A 16472-nucleotide genomic window follows, 5' to 3' on the forward strand; every position below is an offset into this window, starting at 1 on the left:
TGCGCATTGACAGGCGAGACCTATAAACAAATTCCTATTCAAGGACCACTGGTTCTGTAGCTGATCCGTGTGTTAGATAGTGTGACCTGTGGGGGTGGGGCGGTGTAATACTGCCGTATTACAGATGCAGGTGCAGAGGCAAAGAACCTTTAAGAGGCGGACTGACAGTGTGCTACCTCAAAGGTGGCGCACTATCCGTGTGCCCCTGATTGCAGCCCTCTGGCAGGGGAAAGGGAGTCCCGTGCCCCCCCCAGACATCCCCTTGCAGGCGGGTGCAGTCATTGACTCCACCAGCTTGCAAGGGGCTCTCTAAAGTGCAGGCGGGTTTCCGCATAACCTGCCTGCACAGTGACGCACAGAGCGGCTGCTTTAAAGCCGCTCCGTATTTCACTTGAGCGCGCTGCTCTCAGGGCTGGACGAGTTTGCAGCTGCCCCGGGGGCAGCGCATTCTATGTAACATGGCTCACTTTTCCCTATTTGCGCCCGGCGTACCGCTTTTAAGGTGCGCCGAGGGCACATAGGGAAAGTGCTCCCTTTACATAATTGGGCCCCTGGTGCACATCTCTCAGTTGTGCATTGGGTGCAGTGGCACCAGAGCCGACATCCTGAGGCTCCCACCGATCCCTGTTTATTGCTGTATTCTACTACCAGCGGGCAGGAGGGCCTAGTTCCACACCTTGCACCAGGGCCCATGAAACTCTTGTGTGCGGTTGGTGTGTTCCCCACGGAAGCTTTCAAGCGCTGCATGAGGTGACCCAAGCAATAGAATCAAAGCAGGGCTCGAGTCGGGGTACCAAGCGGGTGGACAACGTCCCCCCACTTATTTTACCCGGTGGACGCCGTCCCCCCTGCCAAACAGCTGGACTTCACTCTTTGGCCTCTCTGGGGCGAGATCGGTGCCAATTCAGAACACTGCTCACGCGCTGACTTCTCAGATGCAATCGCATCTAAGGTGTGAGCAAGGGATGGTGCAAACCACCTTTCGTGACGTCACTGCCTGTCGTGACGTCACTTCCGGTGACAGCACTCCCCATTTCTTTTATAGGACTTGTGCCCAGAATCAAAGGGTAGAAAAGGCCAGTTGCTGGAATAACAGCGCTGTGAACGCGGCCCAGCAGGAGTACTGAAGGCCAAGCGAAACCTCCAGGTTGGAGCTGCCGCCTCGCAGTGCCTGGAATGTGTGGAGACCAGCACGTGTTTTCTCAGGGGTATGTCAGCTGTTTTTGAGTGAATCCTTGCCGTGTAACGGGGAGGAGTCAAAGAAAGAGGGTCTGGGGTCATTCGGAGGAGTGAGGCCGCCCATCCAACTGTTAGTTTATAAATCCAGAACTTGAAGGGGGTGTGGAAATGCGCTGAGCCCCTTCATTTGATATACATTATTTGAGGACAGTCCGCATATGTTTGCGTTTACCTGAAATTCACGGAGGCGGCAGGCCCCTCCTTGCCCCGTGAGGAGCTGAAGTGAGCTGAGCTGTAACTGAACTATTGCAAATGTTCACGGAACCGTGTCTTCTTGGCTTTGCATGTCTCCTACATGGCGGAGTGCTATTTTTAGGTGTGCGGGGTTTAGGCAGTGCTATTTTCTTAATATAGCGCTTTTGCTACCAGGATTTCGCCATATTCCAAGCGCTCCCAGTTCTGACATATGAAAGAGCTTAGGTAAAGGCAGAGAAAGTGAGATGCTCCGGTTCGTACCATCTAAGCAAATCTAGAACTCGGGATAAAAACTCAAGTCGCATTATCCCTAAATGTTAATCCATGCGTTCAATGATCCTGTACTGTCAAGCTCCGAGTACGTCATTGGGCATGACCTGCTCTTCCAGCAGTGTTACTGTCATTGGGAGGCGGTCAGTACTTCTCAGAAGGATGCCGGTACTCTGGGATAGCAAGTACATGCACTGCTCTTAACCCTTTCATTGCGTTTATGTGAACACTTGTAGAAAATATGATGTTTCTGCAGAGGTAGAGGCACACCTGCGTGCACGGGGTTGTGCAGCCTCTGCAGAGATTAGCAGCTTCGTGGTTCAGACAGGCACACTTTCGAGTATACTGCGATGGAAAAGAAGGGGCAGGACTCCGTGCTAATAAACGACACTACAACCACAACACCTCCTTCCTCCAGGCCCTTCTGATGGTGGAATTACTCCTTTGGACCCATATTGCATGATGTGCCTACTGCCCCGGTTTGTCCACAGGGCACCTTGAAACAGGAGTGCCAGGTGCAAAGAGGGTCATTGTGCCCTGTGGCAGGTAGTGCACTGCTCCCAGGGCAGCTTCGATCTCGTGTAATGTAATTAAGGGCGTGGCTTAAAAACACGAAAGCTAAAAATCTCTGCTTAGGATAGTGTGCCGCATTTTGCTGTTTCTGTCATTGCTTCCAGATATATGAAACAACGAGCAGTGCATCGCATTTCTACACTGCGGCGCCTGCTCACATGTTGGTGATTTCACAAGGAGGGCAGTAACGCCAAGGCAGAGCAACGTGTGACCCAGGCGCGCAATGACCATTGGGCTTCAGTACATCCCCCCGCCGTGTGTGGCTGCCCAGGCTGAGGCAGCTTCCCGGGCGTGCACACAGCAGCACCCGAGTACTTCACAGGTCTTTGAAAGACCTTTTTGCTTGTTAATGAGGTTTTGATGTGTTTCACCCCTTCTTAGAGAGCCCCTGCAGCTCCACTCTGACTTTTGCGTGAAGAATTAAATGAAATTGTGCACAGCCATTGGAGGAGAGAAAAAGGTGGGGTGCAAGGAGGGGAGGAACAAATAGTCTGCAATCATTTATGCATGCTGGTATCTATATGCGTTAGCACCTTAAAGGCTAGACCGCTGATATTTTTTGGGAAAACTCGCAGCGCCCCTATGGAATGCACCCTATAGGACTTGCCCAGTGGTATCTCACAAGACTCAAAGGGCGGAGCATGTAGCTGCTCTTGAGGGGCTCTCCCCTCTACCACATTACAGTACATTGACTGTGGAGCACAGGCTTGTAAAGAGAAGCACACTGTACCCTCTGTAGGGAGCAGCATTTCATACTCTATTTGTGTACTTTTACCTCCCAAACAAACACCAGGTAGGGTTGTAAACAAGTAAATCCTCCCCCAGTTTTTGTTGTCTGGCAAGTGTGGTGTTGGGCTGCCAGACGTTCTCTGTGTGACGCATGCATCAAGGCTGTTGGAGATGCGTCTCTTGGCCAAGCCCTGGACCTGTCCTTTGGAACCTGCTGATTTTACATATGTCTCGGGCAGTGGGATCTAATGCCCTCAGCAAAAGCAACAATGAATACAAGCAGTGGCAAAGTCAGTAGGCCTCACTTTTGTGACCTGTTGAGTTTGCCAGTGTTTTTTAACTCTGTGGGAGCAAAAGAAACACGGGCTAGGGGAAAGCAACATGGAGTACGCAGGTGAGGAGATGTGAAAAAGCAGATGGGTGAGCACAGCAAGTGACGGGCTGGGGGAAGCTGTCAGTCAACACAGAACAACACTGAGTGCAGAGGAAAGACATACACAAGGGAGGTGGCTTGAAAACACACTCTTTAATGGAGTACTTCACACAAAAGAAAAAAAGTGTGTGACAAAAGTATAATATGAAAATGGATTTCCATCCATGTAAAATTAGTGAATTGGCAAAGTGGTACACAGACTACTGTAAATATTGTCCCACAAATGTAGTTGTCATTTCAGATGTGGCCAGAGGGCTAGACCCCTCAGGCCAGGCAGGGAGCTGAAGAACCACCCACACCACTACAGGCCAGGACACATATCCCCGCACCAGAAGGAGGGAGCAGGCAGAGAAGTCGAAAGAAGGAAGGATCATGGTTAGCCGGGGAATCGTAGGTGTCTTTCCAGGACAATACTGTGGAGGCATCCATAAGTGTGCAGCTGTGAGCCGTACAGAGATATGATCGGATAGTGCCAAATGTCTGCCCCTCCCAATGCCCCTCCCAATTTTCACTACAGCAGCTTAGAAATCTGTTGGGTTGCACTGCACTATGAGGTGCGCCAGACTGGTAATCACCAGTTGACACAACAGCTGGCTGTATATGGTGTTCATGAAAAAAGTGAGCCACACAGTAGCAGTGGGAGCACCAGGGAACCTAAAGCACCCACGGGAGGAATCCAAGCCTTGGACTTGAGGAGAAGGAGCAGGCCTAAGGGAAGCTTTGAGCATCAAACACATGTGGGCACAGAGTGCCTCTTAGATCAGAAACAGTGGCTACAGCAGGCCTGCTGACCACCATCATCAGTGACACCGTGCTCATATGTACATTGTTATATGTGCCTCCATCCTTTTACTAGCCCCTCAGAATTTTGGACTAGGTTTTGCTGGGTGGCACAGAATCTAGAAAGTAAATGAAAGGGTGAAATATTATTGCTCTGTTGTGAGACCCCAGATAACTTGCTTTTGCCAGGATCACTAGCATGACAACTGATGGCTTCCTTCCACTTGATGCGGGTCAGAGTTGCATTTTAGGACTTAGTCTTTTTTCCTTTAATTTTCAGTAAAACAAGTCTCTGCACCTTTTAATGTTTTGTTTAAACCTGATAGTTACCTTTCAAGTCTGTCAACTGGTACAACTTAATACATGCAAGGGCATCAACAATAATTTGCGAAGGGAAGCAATTTGTCATCCTTCGTAACCAAAATAATTCTTGCTCCCTTCAAATGTTTTTCATTAGACCCACCCTTAGTCCCGCCTCTAGCCCCTCCTCCTTGCCTCGCCCCCCCAGCTCGATCTGATGAGTACCTGCACTTTTTTTCCCCCATTTAAAGCACTGACAACGAGTAACATCAAACCTCCAACAAGTCAGGACTATTGACTTTGTCAATGGTTGTTAGTTGCTTAGGATAAATAACTAGAAACTATGGCTTGTATATAATATTGAAAAGCTTCCACTTAAAGTCCTGGTGACACCACGGCAATGTTGCTGCTCCTGAGTTTCAAAAAGAGAAGAGAAATCCAGAGAGAAAATGGTTCTCTTTAAAGGATTTACCTTCCCCTACAAGCTCACCTGGCATGACGTCATGCTGTAACTTCTCCACTAGTGAGAAGTGAGCAGTGTGAGCACCCACACATTGGTGTGCAGGCTGCTACTGCAATCCGGGAAAAAATGGACCGCCTGTGCCAGGGCACAAAACAGAGCCTGCTAGAGACCCATTTCGAGGCCCCCTTTAAAAAACTGCCGGTGCTTAGAACCGGTGAGACCCGCCCCACTTAAAGCCCTGGTCTGTAGGCCTCAACAGTCTGAAGTGAGACCTCGGTTCTCGCGTTCTGAGTGGTGTTTGGGTCCTTGGTTCGCAATGCTGCCGCCTTCCGTTTCACAGTTTGATAACCGGAGGAAAACGATGCTGTTGTTGAACTGCAGCCGACATGTCAGAGCCGCATATTTTCACAGCTGCCAACCTATTGAAGAAAACCCGTTTATTGACGGCGTTGAAGGCACAGAAGCACGCTGGGTCGGTCACAAGGGAATACCTCGGAAGGCATTGTTTATTATTGGAGCCTGCTTCAACGCATATTAGCATGAACGAGTTTTCGAAGTATCCTGAATAATGTAGTTTTATCATTTAATCTTTAACTAGAGGTAGTATGTCTCACTACGATTACCAGCCACACATTACAATGATTACATTGCATCATAGTGTGGTAAATATTAACTGATGTTATTATATCATGTCTATCTCTTGCCGAAAAAGTGAAAGCAAAGACGTCTACACATCTCAGTGTTTGTTCCAGCCTCTGCTGAGGCAAGCAGTCCTTGCGAGGATGCGCGGTGCGGGCGCAGGCGACGGGGAAGGGGGGGGGGGGGGGGGGGGGGGCATTGTATTTGAGGCGAGAGGTCATGGAGGCGGGAAATCCCTTATATGTATGTTTTGCACATTTTTAGCTGTGCCCAGTCTGCATGCATGGAACATAAATTAAATAACGTCGTTGATCCTGAGCTTTATTTATGTGGAGAGCAAGAGTATTTCCGCAAAAAATGCTGCACACAACACTTTTTGAGGTACATAGCACAAAATAAACAGTTTGATGGTTAACATAAATAAGATAGTGTTAGTGGTGGTGATAGGTGTGTGGTGATGCAAAATACTGGTTATATTAATATATCTTACAAAATTGTAATTGAAATAGGCGATCTTTCCTTCTTTTTTCATCAATTTTTAAGGTAGAGAAAGATGGGTGGTGGAATTATAGTCAGTAGAGAGTGGGTTCCAGTGCTGGAGAGCACACAAACAAACATTAAATAAATCAATAGTAGGAGGCTCAGGAAGATTTCAGTGTTTCCATAAGGTTTTATGTCTGAAAAACATAGATTGTGGTGATATCTACTGGAAAGGGTTTTCGGCGAGGTAGTTAGAGAGTCTATTCATGGCTTAGGCCGAGTTCGGATTACTAAATTGTCTCACTCATTAATCATGGTTCTAATTTGAGCGTTGATGCACCTTCTGGTATATCGTTTGGGCCTGCGACTGTAGACATTGCAAGAGTCATTGTGTTGCTCTTGACCGTACATCTGTTCATCCTGCTGTGGTATCTTCAAATATTGTTATTATCATCAGTAATGCTCATCTCCTTTACAACATTCACTCATGGAATTCCCGAAGAATCTGATATTTTCACTTACCCTAAAAATGCACCTATCCTCTCCTATCCAATGATAACGTGTTCGGTTCAATTTAGTCTGTCATTGCCTTGTGTGGTATCAGAAGTCACATGTAACCGAAAGCAAGGGATGCGTTCTTGCACACCTACATTATAATGTAAAATGTTTGTCAATCAGTGGAACACAAAAAGTTACACGTGAGGCTTTAGTGCCAACTTTAGGAACTAGTATTTCTAACCACTTATTTCTAAACCTGATGTTTGAAACCAGAGAAGACTACCCTGGGCAGTGACCTAATCCTGTGCTGCTCCCATAATATTGTAAACTCACCAAAGAAGGCAGTAAACCAATTTTACTTTGTGTACAATGTATATTCAACTTAGTCTACATAATACCATAAATATTTACATGCTGGAGCCTTTGTTCCTCATTTTGGAACAAACTTGCTTTATTTCAGAGTTTGTTTCCTTGCTACTCCCGAAGCAGAAAGCAAACCATCTATAACCCAGCTCCTGGTTGCCCCTTAGTGTACGTAATGCCTTAAACAGAGCCGAGCTTTGGACTTGTGAAGGTTACAGAAGTAGTACATAAATAAAACCAAACTTTTCCAAATTAAACATATTTGCTAACCCTACATGGACATCAGGTAAGCGATGAAGAATTGACCATTTTTTCGCCCTCTTCAATTGTGACAGTAATTTCCCAAACTATTAATTAAATGAATGATATAACTTTGGGATCAATGGATACCGGCTGAAGTATCGCATTTAGTGTTTGTTTATCTCACATGCATTCAGACGACAAGATGCTATCTCAGTTTTACTTCTACTGATTTTATAGCTTTTGCTGTTTCCAAATTTGTCAATTATAGCTTGAATGGCTGGGAGATGGAATGGAGAAATAAAAACGTCATCTGTATTAGGAGCATGATATTTTTGGATACCTTTTTACATTGAACCAATGTTTCTTGATGGTGCTCACAATGGAGTGTCTGATTTGTGTAGTTCATTTGCATAATCTTACATTTTTGTGACCCAGCCAATTATCAAAAGAGTTTCGTAAACAGTATTTAACCCTTGTTGTTTTATTACGGGCATTTGTAGAGTGCAAAATCGCCCTCTGAAAACCCTTGAGTGGCACCAATGCATATATGGTCAGATTACATTTCCCAAGAAACTTCCCAAATGTCCCTTTGGTCACTTCCATGAGCTTCTTCTTTGATTACCAAAAAGTCTCAGAATGATCTGACTGTTTTGTGTAGCATCTGTACCTGCTTTCAGCAAGCAGGTCAGAACTGTCATCAGTCGGCAGTAACAAAGTCTTTCTGATCTGGCTTTTTAAAATCTGGTGTACATTTTTAGTGCCCTCGTCAATATTTCATTAATAATCTTAGATCGCAGATTAAGAAGCAATTTGTAATGCCTAGTTGTAGTCTTTCCACTAGAGATTTAAATAAGTAAGGGTGTTTGACACCTTACTGAAGAACAGAAATCAACATACTTTGCTCTCAATCTATTTATTGTGTGTTTTATGGACGCCCAGTTTTTGTGCAGAAAAAACCTCGGTCTTGGCTTATACAGGTTGTTTAAATAGGATTTTTCCTTCAAACCCAGCTTTTCGAGCCTCAGTTTACATACCAATAAGAGCAGATGGAGAGCCAGACTAAATGAAGCGGGCACTTGTAAGCTTTTTGTTAAAGTAGCATTCATTGTGCACCCTGAGTTTGACAATGCTTTCCTACATAATATTCTATATTGAGCTAGACTGTTGGGTTACGTAGCAATCCACCATTTCAAATTTTTTTACCATGTTTTGTCATTTATTTATAGTTGGAACATCGTGACACTTCTCTTTTACCATCATTATCCCTCCCAGGCTTCAATCAATTCATTTAAAAAATACGAAGTTCCTTCTTTCATCAGTGCATAAATTAGTCTACACCGAATATTTTCCATAACATATGTGCCTTCTTAAGGCATACTCCTGTCTTGAAATGTGACGACCCCCTTTCCTCTATGCATGGTCAACGGCCAGGACAGATTAATGCATTCTGAAATATATTCGAGAAATGCAACAAACAAATCAATAGCAACTGATCCAAAAATAACAACAACTTCATTTAAAAAAAACTCTTGGAAATCTTTTCAAATTGACCCAAGTCTCTACAACCCCTGCTATGGCCTGCCGCCATGACATCCTTCCATGGACCTCCACCTAAAACAGCCAACGGAGTTGCATGAATATGAGAATATACATCTTGATTTGTCACAGTACATATGTGGTTAATGACGTTTCTCAAGAACCTTCCTTAAGGTCCTGCTGAACACATTTTCGAGAGCTTTTTCTGCATCGATTTAATTCAAGACTAAGCGGGAGCTGCCTACTGTATGTCATCTGTAACATCATCCAGTAAGCTTGTCAGATCTGTCATCAATTTGCCAATACCAATGCCTTTATGACCCCAATTGATAAAATCAGGTTTGCACTTGATCAGTCTGTTTGATTATAGATTGAGAAGCAACATATATTACCAAACTGAAGCCATTTTCTAATGATTTAAAACACTCCAGTATTTCTCACTGTACTGAAGATCCTAATTCTATAGTGCTCTGAATCAATTTTCTAATAGTAGTGTTTTGCACACTGTTTTATGGACACTAGGTTTCTGTGGAGACAATGGGTTGAAATCCTCATAGTGTATGTTTGAGGTTTTTTTATTAAATCCAGGGTTTTAACCACCAGTCCTGACAGGGGAAAGGAAGCAGTTGCCAATTTGTTTTAACAAATACTTTATGTCCTAAGGATTTGACTATTATCGCTGTAACCAGTCTTATGCCTAGCTACTAGAGTGAGTAGCAGCCTGTCATCAGACATTGATCTAAATTGTGCACTGATACAATTTTTTATTAGTTTCTAAAAACAATTGGAGGCCACAGCTCCAGCATCTGAAGGGACGGGGTATGATTAGACAATTAACAGGTCTGGGTTTTGTTCCCTTTGTCTAAATGTGTCTTTTTGAATTTATGTTGATGTGTCTTTTATATATGGTGGTGTGATAAGTAGATACAAATTTTTTTGTGTTCACTTCATGTCATTTATTTTGAATGTAACTGTATAGTGTTTATCTGTGTGTGCATTTACTTATTCCTTTTGAAAACTTTATTCACATGAATTTATTATAAAATCATATCTGAGAAACATATGAGTTTTTGATTTCGGGTTGGATGTAATTAAGAAACATAGATTTTTATTAAATGTGAGTCCTATCAGAATAGAGGGATACAAATTAAATACAGGTTGTATGCTCTCTCTAAGCTATTAAGTGGCAGAACCACTGTTCCCTTAATGCACAAATCCCCAGGTTCTGCACATAACTGGGCTACCCCATTATCCTATATTGATATGTTTAGAATCTGTCTGATATACGGTTACTGAAATTAGTATTATGTAAACAGGATGTTATTCATTATCTTCTGAAAGTGTTTCGTTTGTGTTCTTTATTGGTGTAACTGGGGAAAGTGTAGAACTCTTTCTGCTTCGTAATGCTTGTCCACTATTCCACACTTTACGTCTCCATTTCTTGTAATTTATTTGATGAACATTTCTACCTGAAGTTCTCAGTCCCATTTACATCTGGTGTGCCTTGAGAAAATCGGACCCTTTGTTCTGTATGATTGGTTTCTGTTCATGCCTTGATGCAAGTGCTTAGTTGTAAAACATTTTGTTCTATCCTAATCATGTCATTGATGTGTTTTCCGATCATTTGCCCCCTCTAGAAGAACTGTGCTTCTTGAAAATTACATCTTAGGTTTGACAAAATCTGTTCTCTGTCTAACTTTGTATTATATGCATTTTAAGGCTCAATCTTGGTGTGTTGAACATTCCAAATAATTCTACTGACTGTCCTCATCAGCTGTGCCAGAACCTATTCTGTTAATGGGGTAGCCCATCACATGAAAAGCAAAATGTGCAAATGAGTTTCAATGAACTGAACGTATTGTTAGATCTACCCATAGTTTAGTAAGTAGATAGGATTGCTTTACATACAATGTCATTTTCTCCAAGTGCTGATGATGCATAAATATTGAAGCTTCAATCTAAATAGTCGACTTTCCACTAATGTGTTAAAGGGTACACGGAAGTCTGTGCTGTCTACCTGCCTTTCCAGTATATGAAATTAAGTTGTCCAAACCTTCGGGAAACATTAACCTTAATGACTGATAACAATGGGATAAAATGTAAGCATGTGGACTGCTTTTGATACGAAAATGAAATCACATTTTTTGGGGATAACACTTTTAGGTAATGACTGCCATATTTTCAGCTTTCAGAGCAAAGAGGCATGCGTAGTGCAAGCAGCCTGGACTCTCTCAACCACTGTCCACTATACGAAGAGGCTATGCATCTTGCGGAAGAGGGTAAAGTTTACTGCCGAGTTTTAAGGTTGGTTTGTCTCCTTTCTTATGTAGCTACTAAAATGGCATGTGCATTTGAGGGCATTCTATTAGATATTGAATCTTTAAGAACAGTCATCCGTTTACTTCCTAGTGACACATTATTCTAAACACATTTGAATGTGTAACTGCTAAGGGTTATGTTGGGAGTCCCTGCTGTCTGCTTTTTCCATTGTCAATGACGTGCCAACATTTTCTTAGCTTCTCAAATCCCAGCATAAGGTTTTGCACATCAGGAGAATGGTTTTGTTATTGCTTTTGTCATAATTCCAGCCCGCTGAAAGTCTAATCAAAGTAAAGTCCTTTAAGCTTCTGAGATGCTAATTTAAAGCAGTGTGCAAATGGTAGAATGTATGCAATTCAACAAGAGGTTTCTAATGTCCCCTGTATTTGAGTAATAATTCATTAAAACTAACACCATCAAAATGACGGTGGTATTGGAAAACGTGTGGTACAACACATACAGTATTTAAATATGCTTGCCAGATGTGTTTTACCGCATTTTTTTGTGCTTGAACTCTAAATCCGGAGGTAAGTTGATGCTGCGTAAATGCAGTAATGCTTTTACCACATTGCTCTATTAAACAGGGATTTAGAGCCAGCTCATCTTTTGTTAATAAGGATGATTTCACCTTATTTCTATTTTTTTAAACTCTCTAACGGCTGAGAACATCTTTTTGTATGAACTATCCGTTTATGAATTTTGAGAGAAATTTGGGACGTAAAACTATTTTAGTTCATTATTCACAAATTGTTGGGAAAGGTGGTGATCCTTTTCAAAATACCAACCTGCACATGCAAGCGTTCTCTTAATTGGAAACCTTTTTTCCATTTTACGTAGGACTGAAATGTTAGAGTGTCTAGGCGACAGTGATTTTCTTGCTAAGCTTCATTGTATTCGACAGGCTTTTCAGGTAATTGTTTTGTTGTCTCGTCAACTGCGTACAGTATGTGGCTTCATGTTAAACTACTGCTTTGCTCTTTTGCACGGCTTTGCACCAGTGTTTTTTGTGAGAAGCAGAAGAATTTCCCTCACACCAAAGTACACCAAATGTTGGATGTCTGCACCTAGAAACCCTCCAATTGGAATGTATTTTGTAAGCGCTACACTTTATTTCAAGAACTAAAAATGGCTGTTCTGTGATTGGTTCAGATCGTTTCTTCTGAACCTCAAAATATGCCCAAACGATGTTCATCTTGATGTGCAGCAATGCCCTTTAAAATAATGCAGTGAATATTAAAATTAGGTATCTTCAAATTTAAATAGTTCCTTGCATTTTGGAGCAATTTTCTAAGGAGTTTTTTGTTGGTTACAGCAACCCCCTTTAAAATAACATAGTGAATATTGATATTAGGTATCTTAAAGTTTGAATAATGCTTTTTGGAACAACTCCCCTAAGCTTTTCCTATTGTTGTCTAAGCAAGTAATCAACAACAAGTGTGTTAACTCACTTTCTACCGAAGTGATTGGTTAGTTAATTCACATTGAAATGGCTGTTGATGCAGATTTCATTTCTTATTTAGACAAACCAGCATGGACATATTTTGCAAACTTAAAGTAGTTGCACAAAAAAGGGGCAAATGCACATTTTCCCTAACCTTAAAACATTTAGTTGAAGTGTAAATTCTATGTAGAGTTTTGAGTCTTATAAAACATTAACATTTGAGCATTAACCTCCTTCTGAGTCCAGGGGTTCTCCTTGTACACACATAGTCGTCAGGCAACAGCCAGTCATATGGGAGGATACTGGTAGTTGTAAGGTGACCTCCTCACTCCAGGTCATTGCAGACACTGTCTTCAATCGTGCATGTTCCATCTACAAGCCATTTTTTTGCAAGTGTGTTTGTCTAATTAGTTCAATGGAGGCAAAACTTGACTACAACACCCAGAATGTATTTGAATATCACACTTAAGCCCAGGACTAGAAGCAGTTGTTATGACTTGGAGGGAGCGGGTAAAGCTGGGTAGTTGAATCATAGGGCAAGGAGTTGGGTTGGTTTCATGTTATGTGGAGGCAATAATCCTACATGTGCCACTCAAAAAGCCTCTGCACGTGCATGCCATTTCTTCTTTTAAAACGTTAATGGAACCTCCTGTCCTGGAGTCCATCCTCAGTTGGTCTTTCTATCCAAGTGAATGATGTCGTAGTGCTGTATGGCGAACATGAAAGAGAACATATATAGTTGTGACGGTAGGATGTGGCACTCCACTTTTTTGTTCTTCTTCCGTGATTGTCATAGATTGCATGCACGCCAGATGGTATAGATGCTTTGGCTCAGCATCCATGTTGTAGCTTTATGTTGATATGGTGTACAAACGTTAATAGATTTAAAAATCACTTTTGGAAAAAATTAAAATAGCCTATGATAGAAGGCTGGAATGGGCAAAATGTTTAAAATTAATTGTCGAGGTTTCTGGCAATTACTACTATTTTAGATGACCACTGTCAGAACTTTTCATAAAGGGTGTGGACATGCGAAATTTGAGAGGAAACAAACCAGTTGCCTTTACTTACTGATACTTTTGTAATTTGGTATTTGATACTTTTTTCATGTCCATGGAATTTGTGTAAACTAGTTATTTGAAGGAGTGGCTTCTTGGCAGTGAGCTGCCACGACAGAAAGCATCAGTGTTTCTCCACTCTTGACTCTGCTCAGTAGGAATCTGTGGTATCTCGATAACGCTGGCAAGTGAGGATGTCATATCTAATTGCACGCTGAAGTTATTTACGTGGTATTTTTGTCATGCCAGTTCAAAGCTGTTTATCAAAACTTTATCTCTAAATACAGTTTGAAATACTGCATGACTTGCGTTCAAACAATGCCGTTGTCCTGTGCTTTCTTTTTATTTTTCAGCTAATTCTTTCAGAGTCGTCCAATAGGATATTCCTGGTGGAAACTGCAAGAAAGGTGCTCTCTACTTTGATCGCGAAGGCTAGAAAGGTATATCAAAGTGTGATTTTTCCTTTTTTCAGCATTCATTGAACCCCGCTGTTAGATTTCAAAGTAAAAACTGACATGACATAGCAACTCCTACTGTACTTGGCGGAGATATATTACAGGTATAATTGAATTGAAATCAACATTAGCCTGGGAAAGGATGTGTCGCTAAGTTTAACATCAAGTATTCTTTATTGCAACGGAGCCTGAAAGACACTTCTCTGGCTCTCTCACATTTCCAACTTTCTGGGAACATTAAGCTTAAAACGTAAGTGTATAAGGAACTCTTTGTACAGCTTTATTATTTAAGCTGGGCCTGAGGACCAAACTTAAGGGGAACGACATGCACATTTTGACCTTAATTACACTATATATATGCAACCTCACACTTAGTTTTCTTTTAGCTAGCTACCGAAGAGATGGCCCAAAATCAGAAATCACACCTAGATTCTGTGGAGCATGTCACCTTCTATGGCCCTAAGGCCTATACTTCAATGTTAAAGGAATTCCAGTGCTTAACTTTACGCTCTGTCCTGAGGAATAGCACCTGTTACAACGCATGCATTTACAACACATGTCATTACAACGCAAGTCATCACAACGACTTGCTATAGTGGGGGCGCTGGAGTTTGAAATAGTATAATTTACTATTCCATCTCCAGTGTGTGCAACAGTAGGGAAGGTGTTGGATTGAAAATCCAACAAATCCAACACCTTCTGCCCCCTACAACAAGTCATTGTAACGACTTGCGTTGTAATGGCATACGAAGTAACAACGCCTCGTTGTAATGGCTTGTGTTGTAATGGCATGCGTTGTAAACGATGTGTTGTAAATGTTGTTTACTGTCCTGAGCCATCTAATCCATGAATAATATTTCCTTATTTTCTGGGAAACATTGTGTGCATGTACATAGAAAACTGCAATTTGCGACACAGAAGGATTCCTTGAAGAGGCTTGGGGCCAGTTATACAAAGACATGTAGCGGTCACAAAGCCTGCTATTCGCTAAATCACAGTGCTTGTGAATGCTACATTTTTTATTTTGAATGTGCCAAAACCATTTTGTGATTTAGTAAGTATTTACCGAATCGCAAAATAGAATTACAATTTCATAACGAATTGCAATTTGGAAGAAGCGTGTTTAGCGCTTCTCTTCCAAATTGTGATTCACAATGCTTTGTGTCAATAGTTGCAACTGCATTTTTTGTCAAATACCGTTTATAGGTTACCCACTACACGAAGGGGGTGGTAACCCATCTACATAGGGGAAGGGATCCTGTTGGACCTCTTCTACTTTGTGAAGGTATAAAAAACATGGAAGTGGGCAAGGGTCCAGTGAACTAGTTATTGTCAAGGATCATGTTTGCGGCACCCTTGACCAGTAGCAAATGGATACTTGTGTGATCATTCCAGCATAATTTAATCTGTGCCTACATTTGTGGAATTACACAAAAGTTGTCAAACTACGATTATTGGCTATATGTGCGGATTTAAAAGTTTCCTCATGCATTTCTCAAGCATTAGTTCTTCTCTTGTTATTTCCTTTTGGAAGGACAGTGAGCATAAGAAGGCGAAATAGTGGAGATGGAAAATTCAATTGTAAAACATCATTATGCACAGAATAGTGTTAATTTAAGCACTGCATATGTTTTTTAAGCCTGAAAACCACAAGGTACAATAAACACCCCCGCATCACCTACCTGGAAATGAAGTGCATTCTGGGACTTGGAGTTCACGAGAAAGGCGTGAGTTGTATGTGGTGAGCGATGACATCATGGGTGGGGCGAACCATGGGCAATCAGCATGGGGCAGGACATAATTTATGTGACTGTTGGGAAAGCCACCTGATTATTTAGGGCGCTGACGAAGGCCGTAATGGCCGAAATGCATTCGCCTCTGCACCACTGAATAAAGGTGTTCTCCAGCCGTCCTGAAGAACCGGGTCTTAGAACCCAGCGGCGCCAGGGGCACACCCAAAGTCTTCGCGTTCACCTGTCTTAGAATACAGAGACACAGGATACTTCTTGGTGGCGTCAAAGATCAAATTTATTGGCTGCAGCCAGAAACAGAAGTCCACGAAGTACAACACAGCGTATATTCGTAGGAGACTGCTCAAATTCATAAGTCCAGTCATCCTCTTTTATGCCAAAAATCACATTCTGGACAAACACCCACTATTTACAATTTGTCCAATCATAGGTAACATTGCAAAAGGTATCGCATGACGACAAACCCACTTTTCAGTTGTCCGGCCCACCATTAATTATACAGACAAGCCCAACATTCCTTCTTACACAAGCCGGACAAACGCATAATAAAAGACCACAACCCATATTGTAAACAGGCCATAAAAGAAGGAACAGAAACGGATGAGAAGTAGGATAAGGGATGTGTGTGTGCATATCACACTTTACAATCTCCTGTGCTCTGATCCTTAATCTCGATCAGCTACCGGGCAAGGAACTGGCTTCAGCTA

At 42.3% G+C, this 16472-nt stretch overlaps 1 protein-coding gene across 1 annotated transcript in view; it reads left to right on the forward strand.

The window, feature by feature from the left end:
• Window positions 1-16472, forward strand: part of MIGA1 (mitoguardin 1) — a 725941-nt gene that overhangs the window by 501812 nt on the left and 207657 nt on the right. The window contains exons 9-11 of the mRNA XM_086936331.1: window positions 10927-11045; window positions 11898-11970; window positions 13913-13999. Coding sequence (XP_086792457.1) covers window positions 10927-11045; window positions 11898-11970; window positions 13913-13999 — 279 coding nt within the window. The remainder of the gene's footprint in view (window positions 1-10926; window positions 11046-11897; window positions 11971-13912; window positions 14000-16472) is intronic.

The sequence above is a fragment of the Lissotriton vulgaris genome, chromosome 1_1 (genome assembly GCF_964263255.1).
Source record: "Lissotriton vulgaris chromosome 1_1, aLisVul1.2, whole genome shotgun sequence".
Lineage (NCBI taxonomy): Eukaryota > Metazoa > Chordata > Amphibia > Caudata > Salamandridae > Lissotriton > Lissotriton vulgaris.